General features: G+C 44.9%; 1 protein-coding gene across 2 annotated transcripts; it reads left to right on the forward strand.

Moving 5' to 3' along the window:
- The first annotated feature begins 1,048 nt into the window (after positions 1-1,048).
- c3h1orf198 (chromosome 3 C1orf198 homolog) lies at positions 1,049-13,731 on the forward strand. 2 transcript variants are annotated; one of them, XM_085979772.1, is made up of 4 exons: positions 1,049-1,566; positions 6,933-6,983; positions 10,553-11,146; positions 11,866-13,731. In XM_085979772.1, exons 1-4 carry the CDS (start codon positions 1,240-1,242, stop codon positions 11,920-11,922), a joined length of 1,029 nt encoding a protein of 342 aa, XP_085835898.1. In that variant the 5' UTR covers positions 1,049-1,239; the 3' UTR covers positions 11,923-13,731. The 2 variants fall into 2 exon arrangements, with proteins under 2 accessions (XP_085835898.1, XP_085835899.1); XM_085979773.1 differs by lacking the exon at positions 6,933-6,983.
- The last annotated feature ends 6,593 nt before the right edge of the window (positions 13,732-20,324 follow it).

Below are 20,324 nucleotides of genomic sequence, written 5' to 3' on the forward strand. Positions count from 1 at the left end.
ACAGTACTGAGTGAAGTAGAAGGCTGTTATAATTAGTGAAACGTTTGAGTAGAGCTATTTCTATTACTATTAAAAGTAAATTTACTAGATTGTACGTCAAGAAAATAGTGTTTGTAGCAACTTCTGAAATGTGCAACATCTACATTTCCGCCTTTCAATGTTGATGAAATTAAGGAAATGTTGGACATTTATAATCAGCTAGAGAGCTGCTCAAGTTTCAACAAATTAAAATTTCAACCTCTTCATTTTCTGGAAGACTGGTTACATTTTTAATCCGAAGTCAGTAATTGGTACTTCTAATAAGTGACCGTTATCAATTTAGCATTGTGTCCTGTCCCCTCTTCTGACGAATGGGCGTCGACGACCTGAAACGTTAATTCTGTTTCTCTCTCCACATATGCGACCTGCCTGCTGAGAGTATTTTCAGCATTTATTCCACTTTTTTGAGGTCTTAGTTGAAATAGTGTTCCCTGGCAGTGTCAACAGTACAGGGAGTTGCCCGCCCGTCCACCCAAGTTTGGAAAAACACCCCAACAAGAAAACCATAGGTCGAACTTAGAACAAACCTTTCGATTGATGTACAATGTAAAGGGTAGACTATATATAAGTTCATCCATATTTTAAAGCGCAGGTGCCTGTCTGAAGTGAGAGTTGTCCATGTTTGTGCAATGATTTTTAATTCTTTAGTTTGGGGGGGGGGAAGTGCTGATGTTTGCTGTGTGTTTAAAAACGCTTCTGAGGGCTAATAATGAAGAGTGGAAATATTCCCGACACTGTGGACCCTCCTGCGCAGCACAGCGGGGCGTTAGCCGGGGGCTTGTTCTCTACTCTGGAATCTCTTTGTCTTTCATTGACAAACCGCTCGGGTGACGTTGCGGGGGGCGGGCGGTGGAGGAGGAGAAACCCGCGCTCGGGTTGGTCGACTTGGGGCTCGCGATCGCGCCGCCTGGGTGTGACAGTCAGTGAGTGGGTGACGGCCGAGGGAGGTTGGCGCTTGCGCGTGAGTGACGAGTGAGGGCGACTGGCGCGTGAGCGAGCGAGTGACGACTGTGAGCGACTGGTGCGTGAGTGAGCGAGTGACGGCGACTGGCGCGTGAGCGAGCGAGTGACGACTGTGAGAGACTGGCGCGTGAGTGAGCGAGTGATCGTTGAGGCTGGCGCCCGCGCGTGAGTGAGCGAGTAACGGCTGAGGGAGGGAGTGAAGTTTGGGGCTCGCGCTTTTCCTCCTCATTTGCAGCGATGGCGTCCGCAGCGCTGGCCGTGCATCCCGAGGCGGCAGCAGCAGCAACTGGCAACGGTCTGGAGCAGAAGAAGTTCGAGTACTTTTCCTCCATCAGCCCGATGGCCAGGAGGATCATGCTGGAGCGGCAGAAGATCCGCGAGAAGTACGGGCCGCGTTGGGAGCAGCTGGAGCCAGGCGAGCAGGAGGAGATCATTGACAACTGGATGGTGGAGCCCCAGATCCGCGGCCGCTACCACCTGCACCGGAGCTCGGGGCAGGACGCCGTCTGTTACCCGCGGCTGCAGCTGCTGACCGGCCAGAAGGTTGTGCACTTCGGAGAGGAGGTGAGGGAAAGGAGGAGAGGAGGGTGGGGTGCTGGTATTTTCCTGTCCTTCATCACCGCGATTAAAAAATAGCAAAGGAAGTGAGCCCGGTCGCAAAGCCCTTTAAACCGTGTGCGATGCATCAACATTAAGTCGCGGTGTCCTTGCAGTTTGCAGGGTTAATCCGCCTTTACTCATTCCCCCAGTCCGCACTATGTCAGGAATGTGTCTTGGGTCTGTTGCAATGAAACCTGTGGTTTACTCCAAGCCTTGCCTTCCAAGTGTTTTAAGAAAGTTTTTTTTTAAATACAGATAACCATGATGCATAGGAAATTACCAGCAGAACTTGCCAGCAATGATTTAATCATTCGCATAATGTATAAACTTTTAGCAAACGTTAAAATATCTTGCAGGTCAGGCAGTATCTGTGGAGAGAGAAATAGAGTTAACGTTTCAGGTCGATGACCCTTCCTCAGAACTGAAACGTTAACACTGTTTTTCTCTCTCCACAAATGCAGCCTGACCTGGGTATTTCCAGCAATTTCTGTTTTTATTTCAGATTTCCAGCATCCGCAGTATTTTGCTTTTGTTCAAAATATCTTTGCTGCTGTAACCTTTTCAAGTGTCAGTTGTTAGCATTTCTTGAGTCAGAAGGTTGTGGGTTTACACCCCACTGTGGAAACTTCAGCACATAAGGTAGGCTGGACAAGAAGTATGACATGGAGGAGGGTAAACAAAAGAAAAACTTGCATTTATATAGCACCTTTCACAACCTCAGGACGTCCCAAAGCGCTTTACAGCCAATGAAGTACTTTTGAGGTGTAGTCACTGTTGTAATATAGGAAACGCAGCAACCAATTTGCACACAGCAAGCTCCCACAAACAGACTACAAGGCACTGGGGGAGCAAGTGGTTACCCTTGGAGGAAACCGTGCCGGTAATAAGAATAGGCAAGTAGGGATTCTATAGTTGGGGGTAGATAGTTTCTTTTGTAGACATAACCCAGAGCCCCAAATGGTATGTTTCTTCCCAGATGCCAGGATTCGGGACATCGCAGAGCAAATATAAAAGATTCTGGAGCAGCCAGAGGGCGTGGTTCATGTTGCAATCAATGACATGGATAGGACTTGGTTCTCGGTGCTGGAAGCGGATTTCAAGGAGTTAAATTCCAGATTAAGGAGCAGAACCTTCAGGGTAATAATTTCTGGACCAGACAGGGAGAGAAAGATTGCTGTTGTCAACACGTGGCTGGAAGGGTGGTGTAGAAGGGAGGATTTCAGATTCCTGGGACACTGGGGCCACTTTTCGGGCCAGTGAAAGCTGTAAAGATATAATGGCCTTTACCTAAACCGGAGAGGCACCATTCATAGAATCATAGAAATTTACAGCACAGAAAGAGGCCATTCAGCCCATTGTGCCTGTGCTGGCTCTTTGACACAGCAGTTGTGCTTCCTTGCAGAAGGGGTAAATAGAGCAGGTGGGGAAAGATTTAAACTAGTTAGGCAGGTGGGGAAATCTGCACTGTCAAAGATTGATAGAAAAAGATCAGCAGGACATGTGGGAATGTTGGGGACAGTTACCCAAATAAGAGCTCTGTGCTCAAATGCATGCAGTATAAGAAATAAAACAAGTGAGTTAGAAGCACAAATTCAATTTAAGGGTGGTATCGTACCTGAGCATGATTGGGAGCTAACTATTCCGCGGTATAGGATCTCTAGAAAGGACTGGGAAAGGAGTTGGGAGTCGCAGTATTGATAAAAGATACAATTACTGCAGTAGAAAAAAGGGACTTCAGTAAAGGTGATCAGGCAGTGGTAACACTGGACAGAGTTCAGGAACTGTAAAGGATGCAAGACTGTGGTATAAATTGCTTACTAACCTCCTGATAGTGGGAGGGGAAGTTGGTGTATAAATAGCAAGATCAGGGAAGCAAGTAGCAAAACAATGCGGTTATAATGGGAGATTTTAATTTTCACAGACTGGGAGAAACAGCTCAAGTAGTAAAGGCAGTGAATTTCTAGAATGTATTTGGAGTAGTTTTCTAGAACAATATGTTTTAAAACTGATCAAGGAACAGGCCATAATGAACCAGAATAAGTTAAGTCTTATGGTGAAGGAACATCTTGCAAATAGTGACTGTAATATGATTGAATTTGATATTAGGGAGAGTCACAAACCAAGGTTTTAATTTCAAATAAGGCAAACTTTGAATGGATTAGAAATGAATTAACCGCAGTAAACTGGGTTGAACTGTTAATTGGTAAACCAACAAACAGTGGGGAGTATTCAAAGAAATATTTTGTAAGATACAAAATCTGTACATACCCCTAAAAGGCAAAACCTCCACTTGTGTAGTTAATTCATTTGTTGACAATGATTGCTTAAGAGACAGTATCAAGCTAAAAGAAAAGGCTTGCACAAATGCAAGGAAAAGTGGTATTCCCCAGGAATCTACTGGACCCTCAGCTTTTCACCATGTATATTAATGGCTTGGATGAAGGAATAGAGAAGTGTATATCCAAGTTTGCAGATGACACCAAGTTAGGAGGCACAGTAAGTTATGTGGATGGAAGCAGGAAGTTACAAAGGGACATAGACAGACTGAGTGAGTGGGCAAAACTATAGTAGATGGAGTTCAATATGGGAAATGTGAGGCCATCCACATTTATGTTAATGACATTTTGTATAGGCATCTGCTATTGTTTTTGGTTCTGGTTTTGTCTGGAAGCTGTGGACATGTTGGCAGTTGTTATTTAGACATCTTTTAAGCATGATTAAATATTGGGAAGACCGAAGCCATTGTTTTCGGTCCCCGCCACTGACTCCATCCTTCTCCCTAACATCTGTCTGAGGCTGAACCACACTGTTCGCAACCTTGGTGTCATGTTTGACCCTGAAATGAGTCGACCACATATCTGCAGCATAACAAAGACCGCCTACTTCCACCTCTAACATCACCCGTCTCTGCCCCTGCCTCAGCTCCTCCGCTGCTGAAACCCTCATCCCTGCCTTTGTTACCTCTAGACTTGACTATTCCAACGCACTCCTGGCTGGCCTCCCACATTCCACCCTACGTAAACTTGAGGTCATCTAAAACTCGGCTGCCCGTGTCCTAACTCGCACCAAGTCCCGTTCGCCCATCTCCCCTGTGCTCGCTGACCTACATTGGCTCCCAGTTAAGCAGCGCCTCGATTTCAAAATTCTCATCCTTTTCAAATCCCTCCATGGCCTCGCCCCTTCCTCTCTCTAATCTCCTTCAGCCCCACAACCCCCCCCCGAGATATCTGCGCTCCCCTAATTCTGCCCTCTTGAGCATCCCGGATTATAATCGCTCAACCTCTGGTGGCCGTGCCTTGTGTTGCCTCGGTCCTAAGCTCTAGAATTCCCTGCCTAAACTTGTCCGCCTCTCTACCTCTCTTTTCTCCTTTAAGACGCTCCTTAAACGCTACCTCTTTCACCTGCCTTAATTTATCCTTGTGAATCGGTGTCAAATTTTTTGTCTTAAAATACTCCTGTGCAGCGCCTTGGGACATTTTACTATGTTAAAGGCACTATATAAATACAAATTGTTATGAGTAATTTTTGTATTGGAGAAAAATATATTTTCATCTGCAATTAAGTAGCGGTTTAATTGTTTTATATGCTCATCCAATTAGCATTATAGATTGATTATGGGTGTCTTGTTTACAATATATTTTTAACTGATACCATCTGAGAATGATTATATAGTAGTCAATGGATTCAGTTGATACCAAAAATTGGTTTATAACCGTTACCTGAGCTGTTATCTGAAGGTGGATTCGAGCTTTGGAATCGCTTCCTGGTATTAATTGTTGCTTTATAGCATGTATAATCTATTTCAGCTCCCTGTGGGAGATTTTTAGTTTTTGGCCAGTTTTTTCAGCTGACAGACACTGTCCAAATGAACAACTGTCGGTGCACACCATGTCCTTTAAGTGCAATTATATTTCAATAGCCGAGGAATAATATGATGTTGAATGTTTATTGAGAAGTGATTTGCAGTTAGTTGAAAATTCTGTGCCCACTGTACATTGGTTGGATTTATTTAATATGATGGCAAAAGACAGCAAGGAACTTACACAGGATATGAACTGATCAAACAGAAAAAAACGCAGAATCCTTTGCAGATTTTTCAGCACATTCTTACGAATGGTCTCTGATGGTAAGTTAAGTGGGAATGATGCCTTACAGAGCACTAGTAGGCCTTGTGTGGCATATAGCAGCACAGTGAAGTAAGACTGACAATGCTATGGGTTAAGGCATCTTTCCCTTTGTTCAGTCAATTTCTTCTTGAAGGTCAGGCAATTAAAATGTTAACCATTTTTAACACAAAGGACTTCAGGGATGAACAGAAGCTGATAGTCTCTCTTTTTGAGACCTGACAGCAACTGATAACTCCGTTTCTGATGAGAGGAGTTTGTGTACTAAATATCCCTTTTGTCCTTCAAAGACCCTCTTCTTCTTCTGAGGCAGTCCCTCGGAACTGAGGATGAATTGCTTCCACATTAAAAATGAGTTCTCAGGTGACTGATGAGTCCAATGTGGGACCTACAGTCTGTCACAGGTGGGGCAGACGGTGGTTGAAGGGGCGGGTGGGTGGGGTGTTTGGGTTGACGTGCGCTCCTTGCGCTTGGCTTCTGCTTGCTCCCGGTGAAGAGACTCGAGGTGGTCGGCGCCTTCCCAGATGCTTCTCCTCCACTTTGTGCGGTCTTGGGCCAGGGATTCCCAGGTGTCGGTGGGGATGTTACACTTTTTCAAGGAGGCTTTGCGAGTGTCCTTGAAAGACCCTATTACAACAGTGACTACACTTCAAAAAAAAAAACTTCATTGGCTGTAAAGCGCTTTAGGATGTCCGGTGGTTGTGAAAGGCGCAATATAAATGCAAGTCTGTCCTTCTATGTGGGATCAAAGGCTATTAGGATTTTGACCCAGACAGCCGTTACAATGTTGCAAGGAAATACTTGGACTTTGCTTTGATACATAAAATAATATAATAGTTGAGGACTGGTCTATTAAATCTGGTGAAATGAAGAGTAAAAAGGGTGACGGAAAAAGGCAGAAGAAGAAAATGAATTGGATAAGCAGCAAAAAGTTGTCGTACTTCCTCCAAACATTACATTGGTGTTGGCCTTGGCTCAGTGGTAGCACTCTCGCCTCCGAGTCAGGAGGTTGGGGGTTCAAGTCCAACTCCAGAGACTTGAGCACATAATCTAGCCTGACACTTGTGCAGCATTGAGGGGCACCGCACCGCAGACACTTCAAAAGTGCTTCATTGGCTGTAAAGCACTTTGTGACGTCCTGAGGTTGTGAAAGGCACTATATAAATGCAAGATTTATTTTCCTTTCTTTCTACTTTACCATTTTAGGATATTACATGGCAAGATGAACACTCGGCTCCATTCTCTTGGGAAACTAAGGTAAGCCACGCGGAATCTTTTCTTGCATAAAATGTAAAAACAAAATCCTGTGCTAAAGATATAAAATAATCAACACCTCTACATACAGTGTATCGTTACTGCACATAAGAGCAATTTGAACATTTCATTTTGGGGGATAAAGTTCTCCTAGATGTCATGAAGTAGTAAAAATGAAAATATATGCAATATGTACACTTGAGTTGCAACATGAAAAAACCCTTAGAGTTTTTTTAAATGAGGAAATTTGAGAAATTAATTAATCCAACTAAACTCTGTATGATGTCAATGTAACTTATCCTGAGATCATAATAATTATTTATGTTGTTGCAAACCACTGATCGTTTGTGTCTGGTCGCAGAGCAAAGATGATGCATTGACATCGAGTCACCATCTTGGCATTCCTGTTGTTTAGACATGTGAGGTAGATTTCAAGAACTCATCAGGTAGAGGGAGCTTATATTCTGTAACTCTGTTACTAACCATTTTGTTTTTGAGATTGTTATATGAATTGTTCAATAGGGTTACAGCTACAGTCTGGTTTCAGCTGTATATGACTACTTAGAATCATAGAATGGTTGCAGCACAGAAGGAGGCCATTCGGCCTGTCGAGCCTGTGCCGGCTCTCTGCAAGAGCACTTCAGCTAGTCCCACTGCCCTGCCCTTTTCCCATAGCCCTGCAATTTTTTTCCTTCAGGTACTTATCCAATTCCCTTTTGAAAGCCACAATTGAATCTGCCTCCACCACCCTTTCAGGCAGTGAATTCCAGATCCTAACCACTCGCTGCGTAAAAAAGTTTTTCTTCATGTCACCTTTGGTTCTTCTGCCAATCACCCTAAATCTGTATCCTCTGGTTCTCGACCCCTCTGCCAATGGGAACAGTTTCTCTCTATCTACTCTGTCCAGACCCCTCATGATTTTGAACACTTCTATCAAATCTCCTCAACCTTCTCTGCTCTAAGGAGAACCCCAGCTTCTCCAGTCTATCCACGTAACTGAAGTCCCTCATCCCTGGAACCATTCTTGTAAATATTTTCTGCACCCTCTCTAAAGCCTTCACATCCTTCCTAAAGTGCGGTGCCCAGAATTGGACACAATACTCCAGTTGAGGCCGAACCAGTGTTTTATAAAGGCTAATCATAATTTCCTTGCTTTTGTACTCTGCCTCTATTTATGAAGCCCAGAATCCCGTATGCTTTTTTAACCGCTTTCTCAACCTGCCCTGCCACCTTCAACGATTTGTGCACATATACCCTCAGGTCTCTCTCTTCATGCACTCCCTTTAGAATTGTACCCTTCAGTTTATATTGCCTCTCCTTGTTCTTCCTACCAAAATGTATCACTTCGCAATTTTATGCGTTAAATTTCATCTGCCACATTTCCGCCCATTCTGTCAGCCTTTCTATGTCTTCTTGAAGTCTATTACTATCCTCCTCACTGTTCACTATACTCCCAAGTTTTGTCATCTGTGAATTTTGAAATTGTGCCCTGTACATCCAAGTCTGTCATTAATATATATCAAGAAAAGCAGTGGTCCTAGTACCGACCCCTGGGGAACACCACTGTGTACCTTCCTCCAGTCTGAAAAACAACCGTTCACCACTACTCTCTGTTTCCTGTCACTTACCCAATTTCGTATCCATGCTGCCACTGTCTCTTTTATTCCATGGGCTTCAACTTTGCTGGCAAGCGTATTATGTGGCACTTCATCAAACGCCTTTTGGAAGTCTATGTACACCACATCAACCCTCTCTGTTACCGCATCCAAAAACTCAATCAAGTTAGTTAAACACTATTTGCCTTTAATAAATCCGTGCTGGCTTTCCTTAATTAATCCATACTTGTCCAAGTGACTGTTAATTTTATCCCGGATTACCGTTTCTAACAGCTTCCCCACTACCGAGGTTAAACTGACTGGCCTGTAGTTGCTGGGTTTATCCTTACACCCTTTTTTGAACAAGGGTGTAACATTTACAATTCTCCAATCCTCTGGCACCAGCCCCGTATCCAAGGAGGATTGGAAGATTATGGCCAGTACCTCTGCAATTTCCACCTTTACTTCCCTCAGCATCCTAGGATGCATCCCATCTGGTCCTGGTGATTTATCAACTTTAAGTACAGCCAGCCTTTCTAGTACCTCCTCCTTATCAATTTTTATCCCATCCAGTATCTCAACTACCTCCTTTTTCACTCTGACTTTGGCAGCATCTTCCTTGGTAAAGACAGATGCAAAGTACTCATTTAGTATCTCAGCCATGCCCTCTGCCTCCATGTGTAGGTCTCCATTTTGGTCCCTAATTGGCCCCACCCCTCCTCTTACTGCCTGTTTACTATTTATATGCCTATAGAAGACTTTTGGATTCCCTTTTTATGTTAGCTGCCAATCTAGTCTCATACTCTCTCTCTGCCCCTCTTATTTCCTTTTTCACGTCCCCTCTGAACTTTCTATATTCAGCCTGGTTCTCACTTGTATTCTCAACCTGACATCTGTCATACGCCCCCTTTTTCTGCTTTATCTTACTCTCTCTTTTGTCATCCAGAGAGCTCTGGCTTTGGTTGCCACACCTTTCCCCCTTGTGGGAATGTACCTCAAATGTACCCAAACTATCTCTTTTTAAAGGCAACCCATTGTCCGATTACAGTTTTGCCTCAATCTTTGATTCCAATTTACCCAGGCCAGATCCATTCTAAACCCACTGAAATTGGCTTTCCTCCAATTAAGTATTTTTACTCCAGGTTTCTCCCTGTCCTTTTCCATAGCTAGTCTAAACCTTATGATACTGTGATCACTGTTCCCTAAATGTTTCTCTTCTGACACTTGCTTTACTTGACCCACCTCATTCCCCAGAACCAGATCAAGCAACCCCTCTCGTTGGGCCGGCAACGTACTGATCAAGAAAGTTCTCCTGAACACACTTCAGAAATTCTTCCCCCCTCTCTGCCCTTTACGTTACTATCCCAGTCTATATTAGGATAGTTGAAGTGATAGTTTACTTCACAGAAACTTATTGCAGTTTGCCAAATATGTTCCATTTTTAATCACAATACAGTTACATATGTTTATCATTGTATTGGAAAGATTTATATGGGAAGGTAATTGTGGGGAGAGTACTTTGAATTAAAGTAATTCTCCATTTTAAGGAAAATTAGTATACTTACCAGAATGTTGACATTTTTTGGCCACCCTTGAATCTTGCCTTTCTCCCTGCCAGGTCACTCTGGTGATGTCATCAGAGAGCACCCCTGTATCCCAAAGTGGCTCCATAGGAAACAGAGGAGGTTGAAGCATTGAACTGGCTTGAGACTTGACCTAGAGACACAGAACCTGGAAAAGCGCACTATAGGTTCGGAATGCAGAGTACCTAGCCTATAGTGTGGTTACTGGGGCTCCAGGATTGTTTGTCGGTCCACCTATGGTCACAAGCCCCACTCTTTTCCATGGAGCCACTGCAGAAACATCTTATAAAAACAGTAAAGAAAATTCTGGTGAATATACTTTTCTCTGTAAGCTTTAAACAAAAAGTACTTCTCCCTAGACTTATAATAAGTTCAAATAATTTATCAATTACAGAGTCAGATGGATTTCAACTTTGCTTCCACTGCTGCTTCAGAACAAGGGGTTTCTGCACAGAGTGAGCACCGCCCACCAGTCAAGACATCCCAAGGAAATCACCAACATAAAACATCCCAGGGAGGGCAGCCAATCAAACCATTGCAAAATGGAAAGACACCAAGCATAGATGGCCTTGCTCAAGTCAGAAAGGAAGAGTCGTCATCCTTCTGGAAACTGAGCACCGAAAGATCCAGGCTGGAGGGTGATCAGTCTGATTACCAGTGCGTAACCCCAAGCCAAATCAAGTCAATGGAGAAAGGGGAAAAGCCACTCCCCTCCTACTTGAGACAGGAGTCTTCATCAAAGGAGAAAGATGAAAATAAATCTGAGAAACCTTGGATGAAGAAGCAGGAGCGAATAATCAACACCAGTGTCTCATCTGTGTTTATCGACTTGGACAGACCTCGAGCAAGCCAGCCTTCAGTCCGTGTCGATGATGTTTTCACTCCTGGCCATACTGAGAAATCTCCAGATAAAAAGACTATTGCAAAGGAATCTGAGGATGAGGAGAGAGATGACTCCTGTGCATCTGATACACCATTTTTCTCACAGGTAGACCATGGTTTAATGTGGATAGTATATATGGGTTATTGTGAGTTTGTATTGATAATGGTAGCATTACTTGTGCATCTATGGAGAGAATGTCAAATTGAATGGTAATATTTTGTCATTTTTAAGTAATTTAAAACCATGCAAACTCCATTTCAAACACTGAATTGTTTTAGGGAGTTTCACTGATCATTATCCTTTCCCACTCTGGATGGTGGTTATGAAGTGTCAGAATTGTAGTGCAATGGACTTGATAGGTGATGTGATGGCATGGCACTGTACTCTGCTGTATAAGCTGGTAAATTGGCTTGCAAGACAGTTTACCAGCTAATCCTGTCCCTTTAAGGAAGTAGGTGTGACTCTAACCTTGTGGGCCCTTTTGCTGAGGTGAGTGCCTGTATATAGCTTTCCCTTTTTTGAATGTTCGTTTTGTAGACATCCTTTTTTCAGGACTTGATATGGAGCCCTTGATTCATCTATTGTTTAGCAGGTGGGCTGGAATTCCATTGACTCAATGTGTTTGGGAGTGCACGCGCTCTGAATCGTTTGCACTGATGGTGTTAGAGGGGTGGGAGGAGGCTTGTGTGGAGCATAAACAATGGCCTGTTAATTCTATGTAATACCAGTAATTGTGTGTGGGGGGGGGGTGATAACACCGACTAAATAAAGTTGGAAATGGTGCTGGAATATTAATTTATATTATCCTTTTCTTCCCCCTGCAGATTAATACAAGCAATTCCATTCTAAAGACAGGCTTTGACTTCTTGGATAATTGGTAATACCATCTGCTTCCTTCACAATTCCTCTCAACCAAAAAAAAAAAACCTTTTTGGCCTATGATTATGAAACTAACAGTTCCATTCTAAGTTCTGCAGTAGATTTCGATGTGAAAATATTGCTCAACCATTTAAGGAGATAACATTACAGATTTATACATAATTGTTGCACTTTGCCATATGTATGAAATGTTTGCGTTTGCTTTCTATACATAGAAAAATAGTCCCTTTAAAGATATTATAGCTATATGGGTATGCACAGATTGAATGGAATCAATTTACCCTCAAATGCTTTTCATGTGGGATACGTATATACATTTCAAGTCAGCATTCCTGCTTCTGATCACCATTCCATGGACGTCTAGTGAGGATAGGATGGCTTGTCTCGGCCCACACATGAAGAATGGTAACTTCAGTAACCAAATCTGGCAACCAAAGAGCCTTGCATCAGCAGGAGGACAGAAAGGAAATAAATATGTTGTCAGGACTTGCAAGTCCAAAAGTTAATTACAAATAAAACCCAGAGCAGTATGTAGCAGTAAAGTTGCTATCTCCTTTTAAATTCATGAATCCTAGGTTGTTCCAGCAGATGAGTTTTTATACTTGTGCATGCATACTTAATTCACCATGTCTTGTACATAAAAAAAACTAAATGTCAGTTTAGTCACATGGGATTCCAAAGTTAAAAAAAAATAGTATCCGTGGTGCTGTGAATGGATTAAAATGGATTAGGGGCAAGATTCCTATACAATGAATGATTGTTCCCAAGGTCTGGTGATTTTTTTTTCATAGAATTCTATGAAAAAATAGTGGACTAGCCCCACCTATACTGATCAGCTATTCAAATGATGTAAGCATTGAAAAATGGATGTAACACTAATAAATCAAATTTCTCAGTAAAAATGGGTACCATACCCCAAAATGTGCAAATAATACTAGCTTTGTACATCGTCACCTCTGGCTCATTCAGCTGAAAATGATTATACGGGGAGTCTGTTCTCTGTTCCAAATGTAAATGAGTTGTAATAGTTAGAATCCATATAAATTGAAAGTCAATTTAACAGCAAGATGGGTCCATTGCTCAAAAGGCCATATGGATAATGTTCCAATGTTTTGTTGTACCTTTGAAAAATGAATATAAAACACAAATCAAATTCCTCAGCACAGAAAATTCTCAAATCATCTTGTTTTGGACATTTTAATGAATATGCCACATTCATTAAAAAAATCTACACTAAAGGAATAAAATTTATTAGAAACAGAAGATAGGAGCAGGAGTAGGCCATTTGGCCCCTCGAGCCTGTTCCGCCATTTAATGAGATCAGGGCTGATCCTTTGCTTATGTGCTTTCAGTATTCTATCTACAATTCTAAAACCTTGTTCAACAATAACAGTAGAGCAGATTGAAACAGCAGCCACGAAATAGCTAGCCACTTATTTCATTTAATATTTCATCTTGTGTGTGACAACTAATAACCTCAATTATAAGAACTAGTGAGTAAAATATAATTTAAAATAATGTTCGGAGGCTATGTTAAGTGTAACTAATGAATCATACTGAAGTAGAGAGAACTTACCTTGTTCCTACACTTAAGCTGTAAATGCTGTAGACTAGATGTTTGTCATGTCTTGTATCATCATATAGGATACTTGTCTTCCACAGGGCTATTTTTTAAATATATTGCCTATCCAATCAGCTGTGCCAACTATTATGTAAAATGATGTAATTCGCAGCTGGCTTAATGTTATTTTTACTGAAATGCATTATGTATGTTGCAGCTTGTGTTGCACATAAATGAACATAAAACTCAACATAGTTGTCTTGTGGTTTATTCTAATGAACTGCATTCATTTTCAGTTCAACACTACACACTGCTGTTGGTATGAGTCGAGCTGTTCTCGAGCCGTCTCCCACCTGATGATGGCAAAGGTAACGAGCAGGCTCTGCCCAAAGTTGGGTGGGAGTAGTTCATGTGGGAATACTTCTCTATTCCCAAAACAGCCTGCAATGTATGAAAAATCTCAATGCTTACATCTGATAAAGTACCATTGCATTGGTGAAAGTTTACCTAGTTTTTCTTCATATTATAGTTACTCATTTCATTGTTTATAGTAGTTGACATTTACAAATTTTAGACATCACTTGGCCTATGAACAAAAAGCAAAATACTGCAGTTGCTGCAATTCTGAAACAATGAGTAGCAAGTTAGACTGCATCGGTGGAAAGGACAGGCATTTTGGGTATGGACCTATGTTAAGGCAGGGTCTTGACATGTGCTGCCTGACCTCAGTATTTCTGGTGCTTTGTTTCAATCGCCCCATGCATAGCTCAGCCACGAACTGGTGTTCTGGTCAATCTATTAATATTTATCTTTGATGTGGAGATGCTGGTGTTGGACTGGGGTGGACATATGTGAGAAGTCACAACACCAGGTTATACTCAAACAGCTTTATTTGAAATCACAAGCTTTCGGAGCGCTGCTCCTTCGAAAGCTTGTGATTTCAAATAAAGCTGTTGAACTATAACCTGGTGTTGTGCGACTTCTCTATTTATCTTGGCACCACTCAACTCTATTCTATGGAATCAAACCCTTATTTAGATGTTCACTTAAAGCCAACAGAAAGCTTTCAAGTACAATGTGAAATACAGCAGGCTTAAGCACCGTCATCAAAACATGCTGCATATCTGACCGATGGCAAAGGCCAGCTTTGCAGAATTTAGTCGGCTTATACAAAGAAAAATTAAGAAAAGTCCAGCAGCCCCAATGCAAATTAGCCTATGCTAATCCTGTGCACCAGCCAATGTTCAAAAAAGTTTGTCACTCCTTAGCTGATACAGTATCACCCCCAGTAAAATGAGGAAAACTCAGTCTTCAGGAGCTTTGAGCCATGTGCCTCGAGCGACCGATCGGCATCAACCACAGACAGAGCTTGTCTCAGGAAGTCCCTCGGAACCAAGGATGATTTGCTTCCACTTTAAAAGTAAGTTCTCAGGTGACTGAGTCCAATGTGGGATCTACAGTCTCTGTCACAGGTGGGGCAGACTGGTTGAAGGGGTGGGTGGATTGACGTGCGCTCCTTGCGCTGGGCTTCTGCTTGCTCCCGGCAAAGAGACTGTGTTCGGCGCCTTCCTGGATGCTTCTCCACTTTGTGCGGTCTTGGGCCAGGGATTCCCAGGTGTTGGTGGGGATGTTGCACTTTTTCAAGGAGGCTTTGAGGGTGTCCTTGAAGCGTTTCCTCTGTCCACCTGGGGCTCTCTTGCCATGTCAGAGCTCCAAGTAGAGCGCTTGTTTTGGGAGTCTCGTATTGGGCATGCGGACGAAGTGACCTGTCCATCGGAGCTGATCGAGCGTGGTCAAAGCTTCAATGCTTGGTGCACCTATCTTGCCAAAGGATTTGCAGGATCTTGCGGAGGCAGCGTCGGTGGTACCTTTCCAGTGCTTCGAGGTGCCTGCTGTCCATGTCTCAGGTATACAGCAGGGTGGGTATCACTGCTGCTCTGTAGACCATGAGTTATGGGCCGGGTTTGAGGTCCTGGTCTTCAAACACTCTTCCTCAGGCGACCGAAGGCTGCACTGGCACACTGTCATCGACATCTGCCCTTGTTGACAGTTGTCAGCACAACCCCAGCCCTGGATGAGGTTGAAAGGCTATCCGACAACTGGAAAAACAAGGCCTGAGGGGCAGATGGAATCTCTGCCGAGGCACTAAAGCATAGCGGGGAAGCACTACTGGTGCGAATTCATGAACTCATTTATCTGGAAGGAGAGCAGCATGCCAGGGGATCACGGAAACGCCGTAATTGTGACCATCTTCAAGAAAGGTGACCAGTCCGATTACGGTAATTACAGAGGAGTTTCCCTGCTGTCTGCCACGGAAAGTCATCACAAGAATCCTCCTCAATCGCCTTCTCCCAGAGTCGTATTGCAGATTCCGCCCACTAAGGGGCACAATGGACATGATCTTCACCTCGTGTCAATTACAAGAGAAATGCAGGGAACAGCACCAAGCGCTATACACGACCGCCTTTGATCTCTCAAAGGCATTCGACACCGTCAACCGTAAGGGATTATGGAGTGTCCTCAAATTCGCCTGCCCTCAAAGTTTGTCACCATCCTCCGCCTGCTTCACGACGACATGCAAGCTGTGATCCTGACCAACTGTTCCACCACAGACCCAATTCACGTATGGACCGGGGTCAAGCAAGGCGGTGTCATCGGACCAACGTTCTTCTCGATCTTCCTTGCTGCAATGCTCCATCTCACCCTCTAAGCACCCCGCTGGAGTGGAGCTAATTTACAGAACAAACTGGAAACTGTTCAACCTCCGTTGCCTCCAGTCCAGATCCAAGGTCGTCCCATCCTCTGTCATCGAATTACAGTATGCAGACGACGCTTGCGTCTGTGCTCACTCGGAGGTCAAACTCCAAACCATCGTCAACACCTTCACCGAAGCGTACAAGAGCATAGGCTTTACACTAAACATCCGTAAGACAAAGGTCCTCTACCAACCTGCCCCCGATTATCAAAATCCACGACAAGGTCTTGGACAACATGGACCACTTTCCCTACCTCGTGTGCTGGTACTGTCCAGAGCTATGCCAACCAGCAGCACAGCTTCTGTTCCACTCCACTTCAAAAGGTGTAATCGGGACAAGTTGGTTGACTGCAGCAGCCTTTCTGAAACCTTGTGGGTGATGCACTTGACCAGTGCTAGCGCCTTGCAAAAACTGAAGAGACCCACATCCTTCAGTTCCAGAGTGTCCGCACCATCCATGAAAAAGGTACAGTACGGTGCATGGGAACTCTTCACCACCTCATCATTATGTGGCACCAGAACAGGTTCCCTTTGGCACCTTTTAGCTTGGGAGCACCTTTACAAACTTGGAGCCTCAATCAGGAGTTTCCTATCAAAGCTGGTCACAGTAGGCATGAAGCAAGCTCCTCAAGTCTTTGCCAGTTCATTATGGAGATCTCAACTTTTACCCATCGTCAGTGCATTGCCTACAGCTCAGGTCCCTAGTATGTCATTATCTTGGAAAGGTCAGGAACTCTAGAAGAAATGACACCGCCTTCAATCAGAAACCTCATAGCTTCCTTAGTTAACGTTCTCAGCGACAGGACGGAGTCTGGATTCACCTGGTCGTCTCTACCACAAGGGACCCTGGCAATGGCTCTTTATTCTGCTACTGATGTGAAGGTGCATTTCCAACCGAGAATGACTATCCAAAAGGCCATCTGCTTGATTATAGAATAGACCGCACAAACAGGCCATTTGGCCCAACCAGTCCATCCGAGCCACCTTCATCTATCAACCGAACCCTCTACACCCTTCTCCCTCATATGCTTATCTAGCTTCCCCTTAAATGCATCTATACTATTCGCTTCAACGACTCCCTGTGGTAGCGAGTTCTATATTCCATATTCTCACCCCTCTCTGGATAAAGAAGTTTCTTCTGAATTCCCTATTTGATTTCTTGGTGACTATCTTATATTGATGGCCTCTAGTTTTGCTCTTCCCCATAAGTGGAAGCATATGCTCTGTGTTTAAAATTATGAAAGGTTTTGAGAGAGTAAAGATATCTCTTTGGTCACCCCTCATCCTTCTCCCGAGAGAAAAAAGAGAACCAGCTTGTTCATCCTTTCCTAATAGGTATGCGCATTTCTGGTAGTATCCTTGTAAATCTTTTTTGCACCCACTCCAGTGCCTCTATCTCCTTTTTACAATATGGCAACCAGAACTAGGGAGTTGTAGCGGTACCACGGGGTGTCCCTTACCTATTATACATAATTCCCTTTAACTATGTTTGTACATAGTTTACCTGTACGGGGCGTTGCCCCTTTAAGGACGCGAGCCGGCCCAGCTCGGCCTCCCGCTCCCGACTTCGGCTGCAATGGCCAGCTAGTGCCGGGGGCTGGGTAAACGCGCTGACGTCATCACGCGACCGCCCTAAGCGCGGGCAAACGTGATGCCATCATAACGCAAGTCACGTGACGCCCCAAGCGCGGGAAACGTGAGCAACGCAATGACGGCATCGCACAAACCTCCGGACTGCCTAGTCAGTCCTCGTGGCATCCCCACTGGGGACAGACCTGTTCCACAGCTCTCCTGCATCGTTCTACGTTGTTTGTTGTATTTCGTCAAATCCTTCATTAAAGACTTGGATTGTTTCTCCTGAGTCGACCTCAGTGATTTGGTTAGGAATACACCTATTCCTACAGTGGTGACCCCGACTCCGTGAACATTTTTCACGGAAGAAGCGCACAGCCTGAACCTCGTCTTCACAGAAGACGACCGACGTGCACAGCCGAATTCATCCAACACCTACATTGGTGACCCAACGACGTGAGGACGGGAATTAAGCAAAACCTACATTGATGACCCCGTCTCCGTGAATGTTTTTCACGGACGATGTGCACAGCCTGATCCGCGTCTCTGAACGGTTTCACAGAAGCAGAGCCCGGTGAACAACAACCGCCGAACACCAATTCCTACATTGGCGACCCCATCTTTGCAAAGGAAGCGCAGCCTGCAGGTGATCCCATTTTTCACGAACGTAACGCAGCCGGACCCCGATTTTTGTGAACAATTTTCACAAAAAAAGCACGCCATGGAAGCATCAGCTGTTTCGCTGTCGCTACCGCAATTCAGGGAGCAGCAACCGCCCTCGTGCTTTCTTCAGGTAGAAACCCCGTTCGCCAAGAACATCGATGCGGCGCAGACCGAGGTCTCCGTATTCATCAGCTCTACCGCCTTACGGATCGTCCGCCTCCACGACAGCTCCCAACGCAACAGCAAGTATATATCCCTCCAAACGCGGGTTCCGCAGGTTTTCGGGCCCACAAGATCGGAGCGCGTCCCCGTGGAGATGCCACGAGGACTCGCTCCTCGCGACCCACGAGGACTCATTCCCCGCCGACGACGCGTCAGCCTGCATTTTATACCACGCTTTTCAGCGCAAAAGCGAAGCGTTGTTGCCCTCCCGGCAGTTTTCCCTCTCAATCAACAATAACTAGAAGCGTCGCCGCCCTCCCGGCAGTTTTTCCCCTCAACAAACATCGACGATGGGTCCAACGGGCATCCCACGGCCGCGCAAAAGTTGCTGTCATCACCGATCAACGGTTCACTCTTTTGTGTTACCGTCGTAGCACTACGGCACGCACCGTTCCGTGCGTTCCAGACTGCCGAAGAATTCGCTCACCTGTCAGCGAGTTCACCGACCTCGCCAGCCAAGTCCTCCTGTATTGCCTGTTCGGCATTCCTGCAGATTTCGTCAGACTGGGGACTTTTTCCAACATCAGAGCCATGGTCCGCGTCTGCCCAACCTGCCCGTCACTATGACGCGGCCTGCTGTATGGCTCCGGCGCCCGCTTCGAACCACGGGCTGTAGAGGTCACATGTCTCCACGGTCCTTCGCATGGCTGAATACGTTTTATTCGCCATGACGCCACAGTCCTTTGCACGGCTGGATACGTATTATCCGCCACGACACACGCAAGGATCCGCTCACACCCAGCACCTATCGACCTCGTCTGCCAAGTCCAGACAGCACGACCGCCGAGACCACCGCCCACCCATCGTCGTTGCAGCACACCAGTTACGATCGTCCGCCTGACCACAAGCCACCCAACAGTCTCCGTCTCAAGACTGCAGGAGTCGTTCCGACAGGCTCGTCAGACTACCTCACCTTTTGTCGTTCATTAAAGCAAATTGGGGGGTGGGGCGCGCATGTAGCGGTATCACGGGGTGTCCCTTACCTATTATACATAATTCCCTTTAACTGTTTGTACATACAGTTTACCTGTACAGGGCATTGCCCCTTTAAGAACACGAACCGGCCCCGGTTCGGCCTCCCGCTCCTGAATTCGGCCGCAACGGCCAGCTGCAGGGCCGGGTAAACGCGCTGACATCACGCACATCACGTGACCACCTTAAGCGCAGGCAAACGCGATGTCACGACACCAGTCATGTGACGCCCCAAGCACGGGAAACGCGATGAAGTCATCACACAAACCTCCAGACTGCCTAGTCAGTCCTTGTGGCGTCGCCACTGGGGAAAGACCTGTTCCACAACTCTCCTGCATCTATCTACGTTGTTTGTTGTATTTTGACAAATCCTTCATTAAAGACTTATTGGATTGTTTCTCCTGAGTCGACCTCAGTGATTTGGTTAGGAATACACCTATTCCTACAGAGTCATATTTGTCTACCTGTTCAACACTAGGGCGACCCAGAGTTTGAACACTAGCTCCCTGCAAAAACCCTGGAATGGTTTAACAGTTGGATGCAGTAGTGGTGGGGAAGGGGGTGTGGAGGGAGGTTGCTGAATGAGCCAGATGATCTTCCTTATCTGTATCTGTTTATTACTGTATGTTTACTAATTGGCTCGAAATTGTCAATCTCAC

The sequence above is a fragment of the Somniosus microcephalus genome, chromosome 3 (genome assembly GCF_052327205.1).
Source record: "Somniosus microcephalus isolate GS21.2 chromosome 3, FLI_Smic_1.0, whole genome shotgun sequence".
NCBI classification, from domain to species: Eukaryota; Metazoa; Chordata; class Chondrichthyes; order Squaliformes; family Somniosidae; genus Somniosus; species Somniosus microcephalus.

Excerpts from the sequence above, each read along its gene's own strand:
- c3h1orf198 (XM_085979772.1), top strand. The coding sequence starts at position 1,240 with ATGGCGTCCGCAGCGCTGGCCGTGCATCCCGAGGCGGCAGCAGCAGCA. Across the intron at positions 1,567-6,932 it reads TTGTGCACTTCGGAGAGGAG|GATATTACATGGCAAGATGA; the intron begins GTGAGGGAAAGG and ends TTACCATTTTAG. Across the intron at positions 6,984-10,552 it reads CATTCTCTTGGGAAACTAAG|AGTCAGATGGATTTCAACTT; the intron begins GTAAGCCACGCG and ends TATCAATTACAG.